Source organism: Mesoplodon bidens, assembly GCF_964165515.1.
Source record: "Mesoplodon bidens genome assembly, contig: HAP1_SCAFFOLD_525, whole genome shotgun sequence".
In the NCBI taxonomy this organism is placed as follows: domain Eukaryota; kingdom Metazoa; phylum Chordata; class Mammalia; order Artiodactyla; family Ziphiidae; genus Mesoplodon; species Mesoplodon bidens.
In genome coordinates, this window is record NW_027671268.1 from 196,875 (window position 1) to 222,007 (window position 25,133).

The 25,133-nt window shown below is 43.9% G+C and overlaps 1 protein-coding gene and 1 pseudogene across 2 annotated transcripts in view; one reads left to right on the forward strand and one right to left on the reverse strand.

Annotated features, from left to right (window-relative positions):
* Positions 1-25,133, forward strand: part of LOC308611620 (uncharacterized protein) — a gene marked incomplete at its 5' end in the record, with an annotated part of 72,166 nt that overhangs the window by 41,684 nt on the left and 5,349 nt on the right. The window contains 2 exons of the mRNA XM_081260335.1: positions 2,022-2,067; positions 3,953-4,079. Coding sequence (XP_081116461.1) covers positions 2,022-2,067; positions 3,953-4,079 — 173 coding nt within the window. The remainder of the gene's footprint in view (positions 1-2,021; positions 2,068-3,952; positions 4,080-25,133) is intronic.
* Positions 11,367-16,697, reverse strand: LOC308611617 (protein FAM170A-like; annotated as a pseudogene). Its single transcript has 2 exons — positions 15,416-16,697; positions 11,367-11,480 (listed from the first exon to the last, which is right to left on the reverse strand). The product of its transcript is annotated as a protein FAM170A-like (transcript).

Genomic DNA, 25,133 nt, shown 5'->3' on the forward strand with positions numbered 1-25,133 from the left:
ATAACTGAGCCTTGGTCACTAATTTCCATTCTAAAAGCTTTATGCACATGACCACATTTCCATCAGGCAGTGGCTCTGTGAATTGGTACTGCTGTTTTCTCTACTTTAAGGCTGAGGAGCTGGGGGCAGGGAACACAACCCTGTGGGCCCATCCTCACCCCGATGGTAGGAGGCAGAGCTGGGGTTGGGACCCAGGCAGTTTGAGTCCAGCAGCTGAGTTTGCTAATCCCTTTGGTATATTCTCTTTGAGCATAGGGTACTGGCTAGAATCATATCATGAAAGTAGGTTGGGACTTAATTGTGGGGACCTTGAGAGCAAGGTTTAGGCTATTTTATGAGTTTTTAAGATAGTTTTCTCAACTGGGTCATTTATTTTATTTCAAATAATATGTATATCATAGAAGCAGCATAATCATTATGGAAAAATGCAGATATATACATAAAGAAAAATTTTAATTATCTATAACTTTAGGATGTAAAGATAGCAGTTGTTAATGTTTTAGTGCCTTTTTGTCTGGTTACTCTTTGTGTATGTTTCTGTGTAGTGGAGGCTGTTTTTTGTGGGACTGATGTTACACTGCAGTGCTACTCAAATTGTGGTCCACAAACCAGCGGCACTGGCATCACTTGGATAGAAATGCCCAGCCTTGAGCCCCATTCGAGACCTTCTGATTTATAATTTCTGCGTAGGGGGCCCAGGAGGCTGCATTCCAACAAGATCCCGCAGTAATTCACATGCACGTGAAAATTCGAGAAGCTCAAGAGAGGGTCTTTTCTGGAAACTGAGGCCGAGGAAATTGACCCTGCTGGATGTCACAGATAAAACTGAGCTGGATTCACCAAAGCCCTACTTAGTCCAATGATTTTATTCCCCCACTAATTATTGTCAACTGTCAGGGCCCCTTTCAGAATCCTGAGTTGAGCAGAAGACAGCTAGCAAGTGTAGAGTCAAAATGGAGGTCGTTAGAAGTTGTGAAGATGTCTCTCTCCCAAGCTTTGGGGAGTGGAATCATTGCCATCTTTTGTACTAGATCGAACCCGGGCCCCCTGCATTGGGAATGTGGAGTCTTATCCACTGCACCACCAGGGAAGTCTCCCATTTATTTCTTAAACTTTCCTATATTTATGATGATATAATTACAATTCAGATTCCTGTCTTTTTTCATTTGAATTAGGTATGGACTGTCAAACTATTTTTTATTGTTGTTGCAGAATCCTGGCTTTTATTAGTTCTCTTTACCTCTGTGCATAATTGTCAAAAGGGTACTTCCTGTCTAAAAAGAAACTTAACGTATTTTTATACCTTTTGTAAAAAGTTGTCCATGTCAATTTAAATATTATTGTTGCAGTCACAAAATCTTTAGGAAGACAAGCAGAGATTTTCAGAAGTCTAAAGACTCTCACATAACAGGGCAACAACGTATGACCTCCACATGTCTGACAGTCTTCTGTTGGTAGAAATCACATCTCTAAGGATAATTTCTAACTAAAATATCATCTGCTTTACCGCAGTTGCTAAGAAATAAGAAACCCTGACAGTGGTGTTCTCAGAGCTTCCTACCTTATGACGATCTCACGAGGTGGATGCCCGTGTTCTCCCCTACTGGCAGAGGACAGAACTGAGGCGAAGGGATGTGCATAATTTGCCCAGGGTGACACTGCTAGTGAATGGCGTAGCCTGATCAGAGCCCATGCCTATTGACTCCAAAACCTACTCTGACTTACATGGTCTCTGTTTACACCATACCCAGAATAAGAATGACCCCTGTGGAAGCTGCAGGCACACTGTGAGGGGGCCACTGTGTATGAATGGGCAGGTCATTCCTCACACAGCCACTGAGGGGGTTCACGGGGGCATCTGGTATCTGCGTGGGGCTCTGCTCATCAAGCATAATCAGCTGTAGCCACCCCGAGGACTGGGAGCCTTGGTAATTCACAATGAGCACCACGTGGGTTAGTGACTTCTTTTTCTTTAAACCAGTTTCCAGTTTGACTTCTTCTTTCCCTGTCTGTCTTGCTAGGACTCTGCACTGCCCCAGAAGGAGAGAGAAAATGAGCACATTCCAGGTGAGTAGAGCTTGCCTTTCTTGCTGTTAAAAACGCCATTTTTGTACTCAGGTTGGACACAGGTTTTCCTCTTTTTTTTTCTTTTTCTTTTTTTTTTTTTTTGATTGGAGTATAGTTGATTTACAATGTATTAATTTCAGGTGTACAGCAAAGTGATTCAGTTATACATATATATACATATATTTTCAGATTCTTTTCCCTTATAGGTTATTACGAAATATTGGGTATAGTTCCATATGGGTTTTCTCTTTCAAGGAGAGTCTAAGCATATGAGGACCTGAGTGTGCCATGTGTGCTTTTTTTAAAATTCCTGTTAAATTTAATTGGTTTCGGTTTTAATTTTTGTTTTATTTCATCATTTTTTTATTTTACAAGTAAAAGAAAAATTAAGGGAAATGAAGGACATCTTCCAGTCTACTGCTTACCTGCTTACAAATTAGCTGCTTTTATATTTCTGTAATCTCTTCATCATATGTATTCATGGATGCGTATTTGTATTTATAACATAGATACAGTTTTAAATTGTTTTTTTCATTTAATACTAGCTAACATTCACTTTTAATTGCTTTATCATGTTCCTGCAAACTTAGGCACCTTTTTTTTTTTTTTTTCCCCGGTATGCGGGCCTCTCACTGTTGTGGCCTCTCCCGTTGCGGGGCACAGGCTCCGGACGCGCAGGCTCAGCGGCCACGGCTCACGGGCCCAGCTGCTCTGCGGCATGTGGGATCTTCCCGGACCGGGGCACGAACCCGTGTCCCCTGCATCGGCAGGCGGACTCTCGACCACTGCGCCACCAGGGAAGCCCTGCACCTATTTTTTAAACTATTCTTTATTCACAGACATTGAGTTGAAAGACTTCTCCTGTTTTCGGAGCACTACAGTGACAGTGTTCCTGATTTAACCTTGTTCTCAAAATATCTGTTCTGAAGAATATTGCCCCTTTTTGCCCTTAACATAGTAGGTTTAGGTATTCAGAATTTAAGAGGTATGTTTTCCATGTGGTGCCTTGGATGTTTTTTGGTAGAATATCCAAATACGGCAGAGCACAGCAGGATCAAACTGCTGCTTCACGCAGAAAAAATAATGTATGGTTAGAAGTTTTCTCACGACCAGAGTTAGATTCAGTCTTCCCCATGCTTGAGTCAGACCCTTTGTGTATTTTATTTACTGGTTTGTTTCTTTTTCCATCTTCTATTTTTTTCTAATCAGAGTAATACATGACCTTAGTTTAAAAAGTCCAGTGGTACTTAAAGCACTTGTCACTGCATAGACAGCTCAGAACAATTGTATAAAGAGGTGCTTGGTTTCATCTTTGTTTTAAATATAAAGAATAGGGGTTGTGAAAAAAGGAGGAACCAACTCAGACTCACCCAGAAAACCAAGGGTCTGGAGTCAGAGTATTGCATTCAAGCGAAAGACAGAAACGGGGAAAGAGAGAGTTTTCATTCAGAGACCTGGCATGGCCTTTTGGTTAGTTTCCACAGATAACACTCCTTCTCAGCTGGTTCCCACCTCAATGAGAAAGCAGGTGCCATCAAATACTGCCAGGACTGAATTGGTAACTGTTTCTGGGGCACTTGGCAATAATAATTAAACAGTGAAAGCTTTTTAGTTCAGGATCCAGGGGTTAGAATTCTAGGGAGTTTACTTATGAGTTGTCTGAGAGCCCCAGGTAAATACACAAAGCTTTCTCTTTCATAGCTGCACGTCCGGTGAGGCTGAGGAAAGTCAGTGTGTGGCATTGGCAGGATGGAAGGAGGGGGTGCTGGGAAGTCTGCACACCTCACAGGAGCCGGAGCAACTTCCCATCCTCCTCGTCTCCTCGGGGCTGCCCCTCTTCCACTGGCCACTGGGTATAAGATTGAGGTGGTGGTGTTTGTCGTAGGAGGCGGTGACCTTCAAGGACGTGGCCGTGGCCTTCACAGAGGAGGAGCTGGGGCTGCTGGACTCGGCCCAGAGGAAGCTGTACCAGGATGTGATGGTGGAAAACTTCCGGAACCTGGTCTCAGTGGGTGAGGACAGCCTTTCTCTGCGAGTGTCTTTGTGACCTTGGTGTTTCAAGGCTTTGGGCCTCTTGAGGTGGTTCCCTGAGTTTGGGGACCAGACTTTTGCAATTCCTGTGGGACACGAGAGGATGCCTCTGGTCTTTCCAAACAGTGTGTTTCAGGTCCTTTTCAATTATTCTGTAAAAGAACTGTAAATCGACAGTATCTTGCTGTACCTTGTGTATTCTTTTTCAGATTTCCCTCCCTGCCATTAGTGGATCATAAAGCCAATTTATTGAGCCCTACGTGTGATTTTTTAATGAAATAAAAAAGTATAGAAAATATCAGAGTTTCTTAGGAAGAGTACAACACATTGCAGCAGAAACTCTGGGCGATGGCATGAGTGGTGTGAGAGCCAGTGGGAACAGATTTCATGAAAAGAGACATTGGTTAGATATAGGTCATTCAAGCTTCGTTTTAGTAATGTATACTTTTCTACCTGTGTATCTAGGTTGTGAAATAAATGCTGTTTCTTCAGTGGGTCGTGATACAAAGTTTGAAAAACACAGCTTTCAATACCTTGAATATGCAGTTGGAACTCAAATTTCTAGTAAACTTTCGCTCTAGCCCGTTCATGTTAACTTGTGACTTTGCATGTTCTCATTCTTCAAACGAGATACAAAACATATAGAAAGAGAAGAGAGGCTTTGGTTGATGAATTCAGCAACGCAGATAGAAATTTAGGTGAGAACCAAGCAGTCGTGAGTTCCTGTGGTTAGCTGTCTGTCTGTTTTGCTTCTCACCAGCCCTGTGCTGTCCATCACCTGGTCCCAGTTGGAAATCTCTTTCCAGGATTATTGCATAGTCTTTGTACTGGTCACCTGTTGCCACCCTTCTCCTCCCACAGTTTGTTCTTTAGGTGGCAAAGTGATCTTTTGTAACTTTAAGTCAGGTTATGTTCTTGTTTCAAAATTCTCTTGTGGCTTCTTTTACTTAGAATAAAAACCACTTAAAGTGGCTTCTAGAGCCTTCTGTGGGCTGCTGTTCGTTCTCCACCACCTCCCTGAATACACCACCTCTCCTCCCTCTTACCCTATCTTTTCCAGACCTGCAAAGGATGCTTCTGCCACAGAGCCTTTTCCTTGTCCTTCTCTCTGCCTGGAATGCTCTTTCACCTGTAATCTTTTAGGCCTCTACTTCTTTCAGTCAGTCACCTTAAAGATGAGGAGGTGGCTGTCCTCTGACCACCCTATGGGAAATACAGTCCTCTCTTTCTTACTCTCTCTGCCCTGCCTTGTTTTGTCTCTAAGCGTTTCACTCATGTACATTTTGTTCACCTGTTTCTCGCCTCTCTTTCTTCCACTGGAGGGTAATCCAGGAGTGCAGGAGGAATTTGGTCTGTTATATGTTTATTGCTCACTAGCCTCAGTGCTTAGCATAGTCTTGGTACATGACAGGAACTCTTAAATATTTCTTGAATAAACGAATGAGTTAATGGATAGAGAAATTAGCCTTCCATGAAAATAGCTAGTAGGCGGTGAACAAATCCGAGTGAATAAGGGATATTGCTAAATGTTTTTTTGTCTTCAAATGAATTCCTAGCCTAATTCTAACTTCTCAGGTGCCCATGATGTGTGTATGTGTGTGTTTGCCTTTCTGTACAAGTTGGCCCTCATCAACTTGCACAAAAAATATGTATAGAACCTGTAATTATAACCAAACTGAGTAAAATGCTTTCCCTGTGACTTTCCTTGAGCTCTTAGTAGCAGAGCAAATTCATTTGGGGAGGAAATACTGTTTTGAATGAGGATTCTTATGTCTACTTCTTAGGTAACCCTCCCATAGAAGGAAAGAAATTTCTGTTTCCTTATCCCTTATACCAGGGGAGAACAGGTCTCAGAAAACAGGCAGCTGGTGAGTTAGCCTTTCCCTTAAAAGATTTGCCCCGCTGCGTCCCATTTGCCTCCTCCAAAGCCCACCTCACTAATAAGAAATCGATCTTTGTTAGCTCTACAAACATTTTGTGTGTGTGTGTGTGCATTTGTATGTATCTTGTAGAAGGCATTTTAGATAATGTCACCTTGGGTGCTTTGATCATTCTTTAATAGTTTCTAGTCTGTTTCTTCTCAACACTTATCACAGGCTATGGAAGTTATTCCCAGCTCACTCATAAACCCCATTCTTCACTTTGGAACTCATTCTTGTTAAAGACCAATGTATCTGTGTCCAAAAATTTTCCATGCTGTTTTTAAAGAGACAGCATTCTTCCCTAGCCTCTACATTTTGACTCCTGCTTGGCAGGGGGAGTGGAGGAACATATTAGGCAGCACAAATGCCTCAGAAGGATCCAGTGCATAGGTCTTCATGCTTTTTTTTAACCCCACTGATTCTTAGACCCTTTTTTAAAATTAATTAATTTTTGGTTGCATTGGGTCTTCGTTGCTGCATATGGGCTTTTCTCTAGTTGTGGTGAGTGGGAGCAGCTCTTCGTCGTGGTGCGCAGGCTTCTCATTGCAGTGGCTTCTCTTGTTTCAGAGCACGGTCTCTAGGAACGCGGGCTTCAGTAGTTGTGGCACGTGGGCTCAGTAGTTGTGGCTCACGGGCTCAGTTGCTCTGCGGCATGTGGGATCTTTCCGGACCGGGGCTCGAACCTGTGTCCCCTGCACTGGCAGGCAGATCATTAACCACTGTGCCACCGGGGAAGTCCCGGTTTTTAGCACCTTTCATATCCTCCTCAGCACTAACCCCCTTGGTGTGCTGCCGCCTCGGGTGCAGCCTTTCAACTTAAGCAAAACTGTACTTTCCAGTCCTTTTCCTGTATCTGATACCTGACGTGTAAAAGCTGTTTCGCTTCTCTGACTTGGTTCAAACTTAACCTGGGATTCAGAATTGTAGAGAATCCTAGAAATCAAACTGAGTTCACCTGTGCATGCATTTCTTGAGCCCTGACTAACTGCTAGGCACTGTTAAAGCTGTGAGCACAGCAAAATGCTTGTCTTTATTGATACTGTGTTATGGTAGGAATGACATGTAATTTTTGAAAGATGATTTAAATAGTATGTCAGAGTAGTCATTTGGTTTTAAATGGGTTTCATTAATGCTAAGTATTTGGGAGTTTAACAGACCATCTCTTGGTTTCTGTTAGTATATAAACCAGAGAACTTCATTTGTCGTGCGAAAGATCAGCTGAACCATCCTGAGGTTCATTAAAGTCTCATACTGTGTCTTAAGTGTAAAATCTTGAATCTTTGAACAAAGCTTTCACGTGTCCACATCTCTGAATTCTCTGTCCATATAGAAGAAAACAATCAAAGTGAGTGGAGGGCCGTTCAAGACAGAGGATCACGTGAAGAGCTTTCCTGCTGGCAAATCTGGCAACAGATTGCAAATGACTTAACCAGATGCCAAGACTCCATGATAAATAGTTGTCAGTTCCACAAACAAGGTGATTCCCCCTGCCAGATTGGGGCAGGACTCTATTCAAATTTCTGAAGATGAGAACCGTATATTAAATGATAAAGCAGGTGATCCCAGTAGTACTGGAAATCCAAGGTTTGCAACTTTGAGAGCCCAGGATTCTTGGAGGAAAACTTCATTGGCTGAGTCCCAGAATTATCAGAATAGACACCAGCAAATTTCCATGAAAAATAAACTGTGTCAGTGTAAAGAGGATGTTGACACCATCAGTTGGATTTCACATCACCTTGATGCTCATGGAGTACACAAGGGTCAAAAATCTTACGGCTACAGTGATTATAGAAAAGATAGCACGAGGGTTTCAACACTGGATCAGAATACTATGATTCACACAGGACAAAAACCTTACCAGTGTGATGAATGTAAAGAAACCTTCACCGATCTCTCCACCTTTGATCTTCACCAGCAATTACACTCAAAAGAGAAGTCTCATGTGCAGTGAGTGTGGAAGAGGCTTCCGTTACAGCTCGGTTCTTCATATTCATCAGAGAGTTCACGTGGGAGGAAAACACAGTGAGTGTGATGAGTGTGGCAAGGAGTTCAGTCAGAGCTCACAGCTGCAGACTCCTCAGAAAGTCCACACTGTAGAGAAACCATTCAAATGTGGGGAATGTGGGAAAGGCTTCAGTCGTAGGTCAGCACTTACTATTCATTGTAAAGTCCACACGGGAGAGAAACCTTATAATTGTGAGGAGTGTGGGAGGGCCTTCAGTCAGGCCTCTCACCTTCAGGACCATCAGAGAGTCCACACTGGGGAGAAACCATTCAAATGTGACACATGTGATAAGAGCTTCAGTCGGAATTCACACCTTCAGTCCCATCAGAGAGTCCATACGGGAGAGAAACCGTACAAATGTGAGGAGTGTGGGAAGGGCTTCATTTGTACCTCAAATCTATACATTCATCAGAGGGTCCACACAGGAGAAAAACCCTACAAATGTGAGGAATGTGGGAAAGGCTTTAGTCGGCCTTCAAGTCTTGAGGCCCATCAGGGAGTCCACACTGGAGAGAAATCATACATATGTAATGTGTGTGGTAAAGGCTTTACTCTGAGTTCAAACCTTCAGGCACATCAAAGAGTCCATACAGGAGAGAAACCATACAAATGTAATGAGTGTGGGAAGAGCTTCAGGAGGAACTCCCATTATCAAGTTCATCTGGTTGTCCACCCAGGGGAGAAGCCCTATAAATGTGAGGTATGTGGGAAGGGCTTCAGTCAGAGTTCATATCTTCAAATCCATCAGAAGGCCCACAGTGTAGAGAAACCTTACAAGTGTGAGGAGTGTGGGCAGGGCTTCAATCAGAGTTCACGACTTCAGATCCACCAGCTGATCCATACCGGTGAGAAACCATACAAATGTGAAGAGTGTGGGAAGGGATTCAGTCGTAGAGCAGATCTTAAAATTCATTGCAGAATCCACACCGGAGAGAAACCGTATAATTGTGAGGAGTGTGGGAAAGTCTTCAGGCAGGCCTCAAATCTTCTGGCCCATGAGAGAGTCCACAGCAGAGAAAAACCATTCAACTGTGAAGAGTGTGGGAAGAGCTTTGGTCGGAGTTCACACCTTCAAGCCCATCAAAAAGTCCACACTGGAGAAAAGCCATACAAATGTGAGGAGTGTGGGAAGGGCTTCAAGCGGAGCCTGAACCTCGACATGCATCAGAGGGTCCACACAGGAGAGAAACCATGTAAGTGTGGGGAGTGTGGGAAGCACTTCAGTCAGGCCTCAAGTCTTCAGCTTCATCAAAGCGTCCACACTGGAGAGAAGCCGTACAGATGTGACAGATGCAGTAAGGTCTTCAGTCGGCCTTCACAGCTACAGTCCCATCAAAGAGTGCACACGGGGGAGAAGCCTTACACGTGTGAGACCTGTGGGAAGAGCTTCAGCTGGCGCTCCAATCTGACAGTTCATCACAGAATCCATGCTGCTGATAAATCCTATAAAAGTGATAGGAGTGGTAAGACCATCAGAGAGCCCACACACGAAAAAAGTTCCATAGAATGATGAAAACAGAGACAGAAACAACTCAGGTGTCATGTGAATTCTTCCAGTCATCAAGTTCAGAAGAAAAAAAAATCATTTGTTTCATTAAAGTCGGTGTTTCAGCCATAGCTCAACATGTCCCAGTAGCCAGGAGGCCACACGGCAGAGAACTCTGGTAAATGGTGTAGTAAGTTTGAACTTTGACCTCTATTAAATATTAGGGGAGAAGCCTTAGTGTGAGTTTTAGCAGGCCTTGTACAAAAGTATGATGAACATGCCAAAATTTATGCCCATTACAACGTAAATTCCACGAATGCAGCGACGTTTGTTCTGAATCTACAGTCTGAACATTGTCAGCTACTTTGTAGGTGCTCGATATTTGTTCAGTTAATGAATGAGGAACAACTTTTTGAAAATTATGTTGCAATCCCCTCCAAAATTTCATAAAAATTTGTATTCAGAGGAGTTAACCTAAATCTGGCCTTAAAAGTAATTCAGGGAGACAAAAATTTGAAGTGTTAGAAAACCACTCAGTATTGCAATTTGTAATATTAATGTGGCATCGTCCTGTTATGATGAGCTCCATTTGTCTCCCCCCAGCCTCGCTTCAAGTTGGATCTTATCTTGGACTTTGTCTATCTAATATTCTGTGAACCTTATACAGTACAAATTTGGTTATCTTTTGTGACAGTATAGACTTACTGAAAATGGATTGTTCATCTTGCAATACAGAAAGCATACTGTTGACCCTTTTTTCAAGAACGTCAAGGCAGAGGTTTAAGTGTCAGAAAGAGTTACTAATGACAGTGACAGAGGACAAACATTTCTTAGTAAATGAACTGATCGTTGGTTTCTTATTCACCACATTTCCGTCTAGGTTTTGATGTGATTGTCTCCCAAGGGTTTTAGCATTACTTTCATCAGGACTTCTTAAGTAGAGAAAAGAGGCTGTGTGAAGTAGATTACTTTTGTCAAGTTCTCTATCTCCTTACTCCTCTCTGGCCTGAGATAAAAAGAAAAAAATTATTTGTTGAAATTTGGTAACTTCATCAAACATATTTATTCAATGACTGACTTGCACACTTTTTCCTAGCGGTGGATTGAAAAATTGATTTTCAAAGTGAAGTTGCTGAGTACATATCAAAACATAGAACGTGCGTCCCTTTGATATAGAAATCACAGAATAGGACCTTATAATTAGGAAATTCAAGTAGAAAAGGTGAGTAGCATGTCAATGTTACTAAATTTTGCAAAAGTGAAATATTCAATAGGAATGTCTTTATATTTTAAGATACTTATGTAATGACAGGTCTGTTAAAATGATGGCTTAAACTTAATGACAGAAGCATGTAACAGTTTAATGTATTTTAGGTAGGTACATCACATACCTTAATCAAACATGTATGTGTGTGTGTTAATGCATCCTATCATCTGTAAAGGGATATTCACCCTTATGTAAACAGTGGCAAGATTTTCAGGGATTTTTTCCACATTTAACTTCCATATTTTAAATTTTTCATTGAGCATCAATTTTCCAGTAAAATACTGTTATTTTTATAGTAACATAGGTAGTAAAATAATGTAAAATATAATATTAAAAATTACTAAGAACATATTAATCCCTCACAGTAAGAAATCCTATCATCATGAGGTATACATATATATGGCCAAAATTAAGGAATAGACCTCTAGAAATCAGTTATAAAAAAGAAAAAATGTATATGGTTATTCAAAGAGACAGAATATTAGTCAGTGTAACGGTCTATTTATAATTAATGCATTTGAAGTTTAGGATAAATCCATGCAGCCCAGAATATTCTGTTTTAATTCCAACAGTAGAAATGTACACATCCTAGTTCTCCTCATCAGGCTTCCTTACTGGGTGAATGGATGGATAGCTCGGGGTACCGGCTTGTCCTTTCAAGTGCTTGGTCTGACTGGAGAAGTAGCTGGGTCGTTCCAGACACTATGACACAGAGAACCATTAGCTGTGGGAAAAAAGGAATTTACCCCCCAAAAAACTTTTTTAAATTGTTTACAAAGTAACAGTGATTGGGCAAATCCTGAAGATAGAGAGTGGAAATAGGTAAGTTTTAGAGGTAAAATTTATCAACGATTCCCTAAGGAAAAATGTGCATAGGGAAGAAACCTAGAATGATGGGAACAAGTTGTTAAGGAGGAGGTTTGCATACCATTTCCTACTTCTTGGTCATTTCACTGATGTTTAACACTTACTTGGTTAAAGGGCTTTACTCAGCAAAAGATGTATTTAATGTGAGAGGCAGGTTTCCAAGATTGGTTTCCTAGACCACACCTTCACATGTGTATGTAAAGTCCATGCTACCTCAAATTGCATTGCATTAGATGTCAGAAATCCTAGGGCTTTCTTGTTTGGTTTGGTTTGGTAGATATCAAACCACCAACTCTCAAGGTAATTTGTAGTTTAGTGAGTTAAGTCAAGGGCTGGAAAACTACCTCCTGTGAGCCCAACCTGGCTCATTGCCTTTAAAGCTTTATTGGAACCTAAAAGCTCTTTATTGGCCCATCCATTTATTTACCATCTTTGAGTGTTTCCCATTGTGCTGACAGTGTTCAGTGGTTGTGACGAGCACTGATGGCCCACAAAACCTAAAATATTTACTTTCTGGCCCTTCAGAGAAAAAGTCTGTTGATCCCTGTGGTAAGCCCAAAAGGTTTGTCTCTGTAAGTGAAAGACCACAAGTAGAGCAGAACTTAGACTTGGTTCAGTGAGGATTCCAGAGAGGTTTCCTTTTTGATTCTCATATCTGCCCTTCTGGTTGACCTTGTTCTTTAGTTTGGTTCAAAGACAGTGGTAGCAACTAGGGACTACCTGTTTCTTTCTTCACATTCAATGAAAGAGCTGCTCTTAGTGTTGAGTAGTTCACAACTCACTCCCAGTGCGTGGCTTCCTCTAACCTTGACTCCCATCTATGCTAAAGACTAAATCTTTAGCTTTGTATCCAGTTCCATTGGCCTTTGTAGGGCCTTCAGTTTCAAGTCCCAGTTGATAGCTTGAGCTCGAAATCTGTTTTTACCGTTGGGGATTTTCTGTCTTAGCTTTGAGCTTGGCTACATAGCAACACTTTGGGGGACTTGTTATAATCAGCATTTCTATCTTTCTTTCCTTCCTTTTTATTTATTTATTTTTTTAAGGGGATCCAAAGTCAAATTCAGTCAGTGGCTGAATGACAACACATTGATTCACAACCTTGTAGATTCTCTTATGTCATAGGGCATCAGTGGGAAGGAGTAGAATCCTGGAAATTTGAGGTGGAAATATATGGGCAGATTCCAACAAAGCTGAGGCCTGTGACCTCTGACCTGTGACCTCTTAGTTGAGCCTGCTGTGCTATTAGAAGGAAGTCTGCCTCTACTCTGAGGTAGTTTCCTTGCAGGGGTCTGTGGATCCTCAAGACTTGCCTCCACTACCTCTCGTTTTTCCAGACCTAGTAATCAGACTAGAGTCCTTGAAATGGGGACGGGAGCAGGGAAGGGGTGGGTACCCACCGGGTATAAAGGATGACCATGAGGAGACACTATCTGCTAAAATACGGAATTTTATAACTTATATCAATAGAAACCTGAGAAATAATGTGTGTGGAGTTTGTAGGTATTGAAGCAGGTGGGAGTAATGTAATATTGGGTTAGGCTGGATTTGTTGATACGAGTGCATTCAACACCCATTCCAGACTCAGCGTGTTAGCTTGGCTACCTGGGAATGCCTTCAGCAGTTTGCTCAAATGACTGAAACCTGTACCCAAAGTTAGCGTAGGCTAAAGTCAAAATGCCAGGACTTTCTAAGTATGTTGTAGCAAAATTTCTTGACGTTGGCATGACTGACATTTTGAACTGGATAGCTCTTTGTTGTTGGGAGCTGTCCTGTGCAATGTAAGATGGGCCAGTGGCACATACTCTTCCCTGCCACCCTAGTTGTAACAATAAAAAGTGCCTTGAGGGCTTCCCTGGTGGCGCAGTGATTGAGAGTCCGCCTGCCGATGCAGGGGACACGGGTTTGTGCCCCGGTCCGGGAAGACCCCACATGCCGCGGGGCAGCTGGGCCCGTGAGCCATGGCCGCTGAGCCTGCGCGTCCGGAGCCTGTGCTCCGCAACGGGAGAGGCCACAACAGTGAGAGGCCCGCGTACCAAAAAAAAAAAAAAAAAAAAGTGCCTTGATACATCCGTGTGCACCAGCCACGTGGGGCTCATTCATAACACAGCTCCTTAAAGAAAAAAGTCTCAAGGGGCTTCCCTGGTGGCGCAGTGGTTGAGAGTCCGCCTGCCGATGCAGGGGACATGGGTTCGTGCCAGGGCCCGGGAAGATCCCACATGCCGTGGAGCGGCTAGGCCCGTGAGCCACGGCCACTGAGCCTGTGCGTCTGGAGCTTGTGCTCCACAACGGGAGAGGCCACAACAGTGAGAGGCCCGCGTACCACAAAAAAAAAATAAAATAAAAGTCTCAAGACACTGCCACATATTTCCTGGGAGGGGGGACCAAAAGTGTCCCCAGCTGAGAACCACCACTGTAGAAGGTTTACAAAGGCATAGGAATGCCAGACCACTGGAGTGGATTTATCATATAAGATCTGCTCACCCAAACCCCCTATGTGCCCTGGGAGGGCTCAGAGGACACTTCCTTTGCCAGAGGTTTAAGAAACGTATTGGTGAGGGGAGCGTTAGCAGTCTTGGAATGCTCTGTAGCTGCTCTTCTCTGCAGGCCAAGAATGAGAGGGAAATGATGTCATCATAATGGGCTCCCTAAATTCAGTGAGGCTAATGGGATCGTGGGGCATCATTGGTCAAGTGGAAACACTTCATTGGCAGAGATAAAGTGAGCGTGTTTTTCACAATGAACAGCAAAATGAAAGGGCTCATTAGAATGCTTTGATACACAAAGATTTTTTATTTGCTCATGTGCTATCTCTAGGGCTGAAATAAATGGGAACTCTACTAATACCCTACTTGATTTGAATCAGGAGAAAAGCTCTAGGTCTGATGAACATGTCTGACCGGAATCAACATGGGAGTTGTGCTCCCTCAGCCAATTGGATAACATGAGTCAGTTCCCATTTCCAGAGCATCTTGAATGAAGGGCAGGCCGGGTCCCCTTGAGGGAGGATATACCCTGGTTTACTACCAACTCTCCCGAGGGTGCTTTCTTCTCCCTGGAAGGGATAAAACAACTGAGGTAGAACAGGAAGAGACAAGAAGCACTCCAAGCTCTGCTGGTCAGGGTTACCCTCCAGCGTTGCCTTAATGCTCAGAGCCACACACACCACAGTGAGCTTGGCTCCAGATCAACTACCACGCAACGAAGGTTCTGGAACATTTCCATATCTCGGGGGACCTCATTTCCACGTGACTCTCTTTCATATTCCCCTTTGTCACAGAAGGCTAGGTCCAGTGGTCCGGGTGAGATCTCGGCTCAGGCCCAAGGCTCTCAGACCTCAACGGTCTGGTCCTGCCAGGGCCCCTGTCCTCTCTGGAGACCACTCCTGGCTCTCTCTGCCGAGAAGGCGCTGCTGGCAGTACGTCCTCTAAGAGTTGAGGTCCGTCGTGCAGACCCTGAGAAAACTCCTAGGAAAAGGCTCCACCTTCTTGTTTACGTCAACAGAGCTCAATGCCTTTGTTAGTGCTGGGTGTGTCCCATTTGATGCAACTGCAGAGCCATTAGGTCAACCAGCACATGTGTGCGGCCCCTTCCCTTGGACTCCTCTGGGCCCTCGTGACATAGGCTCAGAAGACTGCCAGCCTCAAGCCTTACCTCTTCCAAGGCCACACCGTCTCCAGGATCTTCTGTCCCATGAATCTCAGTTGCTGTGTGGAACTCAAAAGAGAGAAAAGAGTCTGCCTGCGGGGTCTCTTCGGGCTGGGGCCTTCTACCTTCTCTTCCTCGTCCTCCTCGTCCTCCTCGTCCTCCTCGTCCTCCTCGTCCTCTTCGTCCTCCTCCTCGGGGTGATCTCGGATTCCACATTGCCCATCAGCTGGGCCATGGTGAGATGAAACACACGGCAGCTGAAGCCCTCCAGGACGCCAAACTTCACGTGCTGCTGGAGGATCTCCAAGGTGGGGAAGACCCGGCAGCAGGCCATGCACCTGAAGCCGGTCTCCATGGTCACCATCCACTCCGGTGTCTTGGCCCTGGGTCTCTCCTCGACGGCAGGTGACCCTGATGGGCTGCCTGGCGCTGCCCTTTCCTCATACTCTTTGTCCTCCCCAGTGGGCTCACTGTCAGACAGGAGGTTTTCGGTGGACACATCAGAAGAGGGCTCAGTGGCTACTGTGCACGCATCCTCAGGAAGGGTCACTTCTTCTATCCTCAGCTGCTTTTCAGGCAACTCCAAGGGTTTCTTTGTCTTCCAGGAGACAGCGACACCCTTGTTCACTTGTACCTGCATGTAGTATATTTTCATGCCCCTTTCCTCTTTGTCTGGGTGCAGATCGTTCTTACAGGGTGAAGAGGGTGAGGAGGAGACACAGTGTGATGGGGGAGCGGTCTCCCCTTTTTCCTGAACCTGGGCTAGGGGTGCGGTAGGCTGGGCAGTGTCTCGATGTGATCTCCGGATTCCTGAAAAAGGAATTTTAAAACATAATAACATGCATGGGCCATGCCGGAAGCTGAGGGAGCAGGTGTGGTAGACGAGAGAGGGACATTTGCATGACGTAGCTATGTCGTGAGCTTGGTGTCTGTTGGCCGTAGGAGGCAGTGGTGTATCTGGTGTCATCTGTGGGCTTTTCATCTGCGTGTTGGGGGATACTGGAGCGGTGTCTGTATACACGGGTGTGGAGTACAGTGGTGAGGACTGTGGTATGTGAGGGAAGCGTATGGATGCGTGTATGACGAGGAGTGTGAGTTTGGGAATATCGGTGGTGCATTCCTTGTGGAATGGGGCTGTGGTGCAGGAGGAGAGTACTGTGGAGCACGTGCTTGGGGTTCATGTGTGCACGGAGAAGGGCTGTGCCTGGAGGGCGCATGTGTGTGTGAGCTGTGTGGACCTGAGCTGGATGGCGCTGCTCTCAGGCTGGAGGTGTATGATGCAGAACTCTGTCCTTCTCTGGAAGCAAAGGCAAAGAGAAACCCTACATTTTTCTCTGAAGATGCTTAATCTGGTCCCTCTTCCCTCCACCTCAAGTCCAGACCTTTCCGGCCACTGCTCCTTGACTTCCCCACCATGGTAGTAGCAGGATTCACACCCGCCCCCCACCCCTGACTCAGCTGGGATACACGCCCTCGTAACAGCTCAGCCATCCCGCCCAGGCTCCTCCACAGAGCCCTCATCACCTCTGATGACCTTGGGTTTCCTCTCAGCCTCCCTGGGATCTGTGTGCCTCCTGCCTCACAGCCAAGCACCCCCTCACCTGAGGAGCCCCGCGCCCTTACCGGCGTACATGAGCTTGCGCGGAGAAGAAGCACAGGAGAAGTGTTTAGGGGCAGAGGAGACCTCCCCTGGCCCTGGGCTGCAGCCTTGGGCCACCACAGTGGATCCAAGCCGAGGGGGATCCTCTTGTGACTTCGAGATTCCTGAGGGAGGAATGAAAGGCTCAGGGTGGGTTCATCAGTCCTCTGTCCACAAATATTTACTGAGTGTGTGACACGTGTCAGGTGCAGTGAATACACACAGTTGAGAGTGTGGTTCCCAGTGGATACTCCAGGATTTAATTCCAATCCATACTTATTCTCTCACTGTCTAGTTGGTAATGTAGGCCTCGGTGGTGACTGTGAGTGTGTGGGAAGAGTGAGTGATGTGTATCAGTTAAGTCTGTGGTAAGTGTGGGGTTGGCATGGGGAGCACAGTGCAGATGTGTCTATCTGTGTGTGTGGCCTTTGTGTGCATGGTTTCTGTTCACAAGTCAGGAATTCTGGGACATGTAACTTTTCCTCATTACATGGTGTGGCTTGTATTTATGGTGCGTGTTCATTCATTCAGTCACCAAGATTCAGTAAGCAGCTACTCCTGTGTATCCGGCACTCTTCCATTGTTGTAGTCTTTGGTAACGCTGCACATTCTAGTAGGGGAAGACACACACTAAACAAAACTACAATAAATATATAATACATCAGCTGGTGGTAAGTATATAAGGGTTGCCAGACTTAGCGAACAAGAATACAAGGCACCCAGTTAAATTTCAGTTTCAGATAAACCCAGAATACTTTTTTAGTGTAAGTATTCCCATGCAGTGTTTGGCCTGACTTAGTTTTAGTGTAAGTATGGCCCATACAATATGTGGGACATACTGATACTGAAAAATTACTTGTTGTTTATCTGGAATTCAAATTGAACTGGATAGCCCATATTTTCTCTGGCAATCCTGACCTGGGTTACTGAGACTGTGGTTTACTGTGGTTTGTACAAAGCGGGTCTGGCATTACTCAAGAATGTGTTATAAGTGTGGTGTGTATGACACGTGACTGGTTCTTATAGAGGTATTTAGAGATGGCTGAAGTTAGCTGTGTTTGTGCAAGAGTTGAGGAGATACATATATATATAGTGTGTGTGTGTGTGTGTCCTATATATATAGTGTGTGTGTCTATATACATATCTCATCTCCAGCGTTTGGTGTTGGAGGAGACGATTGTGATACAGGTGGGTTGTATGAGAACGTAGTAGAGAAGGGATGCATGTATATACCTCCATGTGCTGTGTGTGGTTTACTAAGGAAGTTATATGTGGGGTGTGTGATATTTTTGCTGTATCAGAGTGTACATGGGTGTATGAGTTACTGTCTCATGAAACACCCCTAACAAGAATTCTGTATACACTCTTACGTACACCGAGTGTCAGCCAGGTCCAGGCAGGGTGACAAGAACTTTACCACGCAGACTTTATATCTGGTAAGCACTCTAACCCCATTCATCTCGCTCTTCTCTGCACTACCCCCCCCCCCACACACACACGAACACACAGGAACACAGAGCAAAATATTCTGAATGGTCAGGGGCAGTCATTGCCTTCCCCAGCCTGTCCCAGCCACTGCCTGGAAATCTGCCTGCTGTCTAGAGCTCCATTCCCAGGGCCCATCCTACAGTCTCCAGGGCCCTGGGCCTGGTAGGAGCTACTGGGCTCTAATCTGGGGCAGAGGCCTCTAGCTGGAGCTCTGGGGTGACCACCCCTCTCCCAGGGCAAGCTACTCGCCTACATTTAATGCACGCAGGCACCCCGTGGCCCGTGGCTCTCAGAGCTCCCCGCAGGACCCTGAGGCCATTTCTCACCCCTGCTCACGCGGTCTCAGTCTCTGGAAAACCCTTCCCTTCCCTTGATCTCCTTTGGGAAATTCTTCCTGTTGAAGGAATAAAACCTCCTTGCTTTCAATATGACACCATCCCTAGACAAACAATCTTCTTTCAAAGTGCATTCCACTTGTCAAGATATTTTTCAACAGGGCCTTCAACTCATGGGGCTTCTCTTTCCACTTTGGTAAAAGAGGCCAAGCAACTCATGGGTCTCTCTCAGCATCCTTGCATCCTTCACATCCCCCACCTCATGACCCCAGGGAAAGATCCAAGAGAATAAGAGAGAAATCGGGGACTGAGAAAAGCTGCACCTCTAGGTCTGTGCAAGCAGGATGCAGCCTGCTATGAGTCCGACAGAGCTCCAGGCCCGGCTGCCCCAGGGGAGAGTCCTCAGACCAGCGGAGCTGACCTCCCATCTCCCAGGGGGCATCTGGCCGTTCTGTGCCGTCTCACACCACAGGGACCCTCCGGATGGATACGGCAGCGTCAGTGAGACAAGGTCTCTCGCTCCCTGCTTCACAGGTGACACGTTCTCAGTCCCCCCCATCCTAGAGAAGGTTTAGTTTGGCAGAAACCCATGTGCCCCAGCATGTTGCCCCCCACATACCTCCTCCGTTCTCGGCAGTTTCCTGGGACTCTTCATTTTCCAGATGTTTCCTCTTTTGTCGCCGTTTCATGGTACCAACTAGAAGTCTCCCTTAGAAGATGCCTCAAGAGATGTCCAACTCCTCCTCTTCCCTACAGGTTGGCCCTTGTTGGCTCTTGGGCAATCCGTTGAAATGATTCAATACAAATAAAAATAGTCAAGTCTCCTAAATGGCTGAAAAACTTGTACCACTTAGTGAACCAGCAGTACTGCCTAGTGCTCACCAGGGCTGTTATGTTTACAAGGTTGCCAGGCGCACAGCAGGATTCTGTGACCTCAATGATGACATCAGAGCATTCTGTGGACCTAGGTTGAGCGCAGTCTCTGCAATAGCATGTTAAGACCTTATATGATTGTTCTATATTGTCTTAAGGCATATAAGATCAAAATTATGGTATGAACTCTGGAAGCCAATTTCAAAAACAAAACAGTTCTCAGATTATTTTGCATACACAGAAAAATTCATGAGTTTCAACAATTGAAGCTTTATTATTTATGCTGTGCTTTAACTACAGATCCATAATAGGGAGAGGGAAAATCCTGGAGCTAGAAACAAAATTGGATATACCTACATTGTGGAGGTTTAAAAAAAAAAAGTTGCTCTTGTTGAAAAGATGCACAAGGGGAGAGAACTGAGCATAATAGCAGAGGACCCTCTGGATGTGGAACCAGTAAGGACAAAGCAGGTTTGGATGGCGTTCCATACGCAGACCAATGGTGGTATTTTTAATATAGTTGGTTAAAGGGCTTTATTTAGCAAGTTACAGTTGACCCTTGAACAATATGGTTTTGAACTGGGCAGGTCCACTTATATGCAGGGTTTTTTTTAATAGTAATTACTACAGTACTACATGATCTGTGGTTGGTTGAACCCATGGTTGCAGAATTGCAGATACAGAGGAACCACGGATATGGAAGTCTGACCATAAGTTATTTATACAGATCTGTCTATCCATCCATCCATCCGTCCACCCATCTGTAGAGAGAGAGAGGGAGTGAGTGCACATGCTAGGTATTTACAGAAGTAGATATGGAAGTGTGAGGATATACAAACACACACATGTGTATGTGATGTATATAAGCATGTATATCCACGTTTCTATTTCAGGGCTGGAGCAAGGAAAGTGTAGAATGATCCTGGAGAAAATTTACTGTGCCAGAAAGTAGGAAAGAGTGGCGGGATGTGTAAAAAGATCCAGCTTGAAGAGACTCACACTGGGTAAATCTGAGCAATTTGGCCATAAAATAAACAATTATCATACAGAATATGAATAAAAAAAGAGGAAGGGAGGGAAGGAAGGGCTCTCATAATAGAATGCCAAACCATAAATATATAGAAGGAATGATGTAATGTAAAAATCCTTATTTACAACCATCATAGTAATGATAGGTTCTGGCAAGAGTAATCCATGAATTATAAAACTACTGGTTGAAAGTTTACAAGGAGCAGGATGCTACAAAACCCAAAGTATCTCTCCACAAAGTATTAATCACAACAAGAAATACAGTAGGTATAAATTTGGTGAACACTACCTTAGCCAAGAGATGAACATGATCAATAACAGAACAAACGAACGTTTTAGATCTCTGGGGTATGCTATACTGAGAAGGACGCAACGTTGCTTCAGTACTATTACTGACAGAAATAAAGAACCAGATCTTATCGCAAGGAAGCATCCACGTTGAGAGTCTCCTGTTTCACAGTTATGACCACAGGGAGCATAACTGGCCAAAGGTCCCAGCTGCTGCTCTTAAACCCATCACCAGGTTTGCCTGGAGGCCGGCCTTGCCCCTGATTGCTCCTAGTCAGCACAGCAGGGATCCTAAGGCAGGCCATTTCTTGGAGACCAGGATTCCTCTGTCCAGTGACCTTTTTTCAAGGACTCTGACAGCCTTGAAGGAGTTTACGTGGATGACAAGGCAGTCTCGGATGATCTACCAAATCTTTCTTCCAAATCTTCACTCAGGGTCAGACTTGCACTATGAGCTGATAGCTCCGCCAGCCTTCCAGAGCTCCCTGCCATTTCCTCTCCGATGTTTTCCCTAATGAAAGATTTGTTCATTAAAGTCTTTCTCAGCACTTTGCCATCTAGTTCTTGGAGGACCAGGACAAACCCCAAGCCCTAGAAGCATCCCTTTTTGGCTCTTTCTAGTAACCTTCCTTTCCATGTGGTAGCCACTAATTTGTAATGGTGTAGATTCACTTAGCCTATTTTGTACTTGATATAAATGGAGTCGTGTAACAGGTGCTATTTTGTGTTGGCTTCATTTGCTCCACAGTATATCCATGACATTTATCCATATTGTTGGGAGTGGATACCTTTGATTCATTTTCATTGGTGGATATTATTGCAGTGTGTAAACATATCAAAATCTATTTATTAATCCCATTATTGGTGGGTATTGGGTACTTCCCCATTCTTGGCTATCACAGTTAGTGGTGATGTGAGCAATCTAGAATGTGCCTTGTGCACTTGTTTGAGGGATATTTCTATGGGTGGAGCCAAAGGGTTCTAGGGTATATGTTCAACTTTGGTAGATACAGTTGACCCTTGAAGAATGCATGGGCATGAGGGATGCATCTGAGTCTTTTATTCCATAGATGTTTTTAAAATATCTCTCACTTTTGGCCCAAGAGTGCTGCGTTTGGGTTTACAGTGTTTCTTAACTTTAAAATAGTCCAATTTTTCAATTTTTTCTTTCACAGTTGGTGACTTTTTTGGTCTTAAGAAATTCTTCCTACTCCAAGGCAAAAAGGCTGTTATCTTACGTTCCTTTCCTAAAGCATCATTGTTTACTTTTCAAATTTAAGTCTGCAGATCTTCTGCAATTTATATTTTTATATCCTATGCAGTAATGATTAATATTTTTCCCATATGGATATCCAGCTGACTGAGAACCAATAGTTGACCCTTGGACAACATGGGTTTAAACTACACAAGTGCACTTATATGAGGATTTTTTTTAATAGTAAATACTGCACTACTTCACGATCCAAGGTTGGTTCAATCCTCAGATGCAGAATTGCCGATTATGGAGAAACCATGTACGTACAGAGGACTGGCTATAAGTTATACTTGGATTTTCAGCTTAGCAGAGGGTTGGCACCCCTAACCCCCTTGAACCCTAGTTCAAGGATCAACTGTATTAACAAGAGTTCTTTCCCCTCTCTGCTGCAGTGTTTTCTTTTCTTTCTTTTTTCTTTTGGCCGTGCTGCGTGGCTTGCAGGATCTCAGTTCCCTGACCAGGGATTGAACCAGGGTCACCACAGTGAAAGCGCCAAATCCTTACCACTAGACCACCAGGGAACTCCCTGCAGTGTTTTCTTTTTACACGTTGTTATAATGTCTGTTTCAACATGGATTTTGATGTCTATTATCTTGTCTATCCTTGAGCGAACACCAGACTATCTTATATTGTAGATTTATAGTAAGATTTAATGTGACTAATATCTTTCTTTTCATTCTTCTTTCAGATTGTCCCAGCTCTTCTTTTATTTTTTATTTTTATGTTTTTTTAGATGTTGGGGGTAGGAGTTTATGTATTTATTTTTGCTGTGTTGGGTCTTCGTTTCTGTGCGAGGGCTTTCTTTAGTTGTGGCAAGTGGGGGCCACTCTTCATCGTGGTGCGTGGGCCTCACTATCACGGCCTCTTGTTGGGGAGCACAGGCTCCAGACGCGCAGGCTCACTACGTGGCTCACGGGCCTAGTTGCTCCGTGGCATGTGGGATCTTCCCAGACCAGGGCTCAAACCCGTGTCCCCTGCATTAGCAGGCAGATTCTCAACCACTGCGCCACCAGGGAAGCCCCCAGCTCTTCTTGTAGCTCTTTGCTTTCCCACATAATATTTGTAAACATCTCATCAATTTCCAAGGGGAAAAAATGCTGGTGTTTTTATTGGGGTTTGACTGAGCCTATAGATCATTTTGAGGATTACTGATATCTTTGTAATATTGAATCTTCAAGCCATGAATATCACTATTTTTAAGAATTTCTCTTGGAGAAAAATAAAAGTGGATCCCATGTAATAAAATGTACATAAATAGACTCCAAAATATTTAAAGGACCTACATGTGAAAGATAAGTCTAGAAAGTTAATTTTTAAAAGGTAGAAATATATTTTTTCACCTGAGGAGTTTCAGAAGCACAGATATTAAGAAATTATTGGTTTATTATCTTATAATTAAAGATTTCTATTCCATGAAGAACACAATAGAAAAATTTTAGAAACACGTGCCCAATTAGGAAAGGATACTTGTAATTGGTAAAACTGAAAAGGTATTAATAATCAGAATATGTAATAGAAATGAGGAAGAAAAAGATAGCATCCACATTAGAAAATGGGGCAAAAGTTTTAAGTAGACATTTATAGATGAAGCTACCAAGCATTTGAATAAAAGATCAAACTTATTAGAAATCAGAGAAATTTAACTAAAACAAGATACTACTATACACTTAATACACTAGCAAAACGGTGATGAGTCGTCCAAATGAAGGTAAGTGGTTGCACAAAAACCTGACGTGCAACTCTTTGGTAATCTGGACTGGTGTAGCCCTTCAGGAAGTCAATCTGGCTATATTATTAAAGTATACACATTTGCTATGAAATAATTTCACTCGGGTATGTATTCCAAAGAAATTCTCAGATACGTCTATAAACAAATGTAAGAAGATGTTTACTTTATTGTCATTGGCATGGCAGTTGGAAGAGTACAGGTAAAATGTGGGTGCAGAAAATGGAACTCTATGAAACAAATTAGATAGATGGGTGAATGTTTTTTTTTGTTTGTTTGTTTTTCTGCGGTACGTGGGCCTCTCACTGTTGTGGCCTCTCCCGCTGCGGAGCACAGGCTCCGGACGTGCAGGCTCAGCAGCCATGGCTCACGGGCCCAGCCGCTCCACGGCATGTGGGATTTTCCCAGACTGGGGCATGAACCCGCGTCCCCTGCATCGGCAGGCAGACTCTCAACCACTGTGCCACCAGGGAAGCCCGGATGGGTGAATCTTAAAAATATACTCCTGAATGAAGGAAATAAACACCAGAATGAATTTTATGACACAATATTATTTATATGAATCGAAAATATACACAAGTGCACATTGTGCACAAGAACACACCCAAAAGAAAACACATCAAACAAATTAGAATGGTAGCTTACGGGGTAGAGAAGGGAGTGGAGGGTGCCACAGGGAACAGGAGGTGAATAAATAAAACTTAATCATGTTACCGTATTTCATCATGCTATATCCAAGATTTCACTTTACTTGTAGTGGAAAGAAATCCTGTGTGCTATGTTGGCTTAAGTCAGGAATAGTTCTTGGAGGATATTTTCCTGAAAGAATTTGGAACAAATTTTTGAAAAAATCTTTGTTTATACTATGGATGATCTTTTTTTGTTTGTTTTGTTTTTTTCTTTAATTTCTGTTTTGTGGGTGTGTGTGGGATCTACTTTATTTTGTATTTCATTAATCTGATCTTATATTTTTCCATCTGCCTTCTTCAGTTTTATTATTCATTTATTAACTTCCTGAAATGGATGTTTTCTGAATCAATTTTCAACTTCCTTTCTACTTTGTTTTTTTTTGTTTTGTTTTGTTTTTGTTTTCCTTGCTGTACGCGGGCCTCTCACTGTTGTGGCCTCTCCCGTTGCGGAGCACAGGCTCCGGACGCGCAGGCTCAGCGGCCATGGCTCACGGGCCCAGCCGCTCTGCGGCATGTGGGAT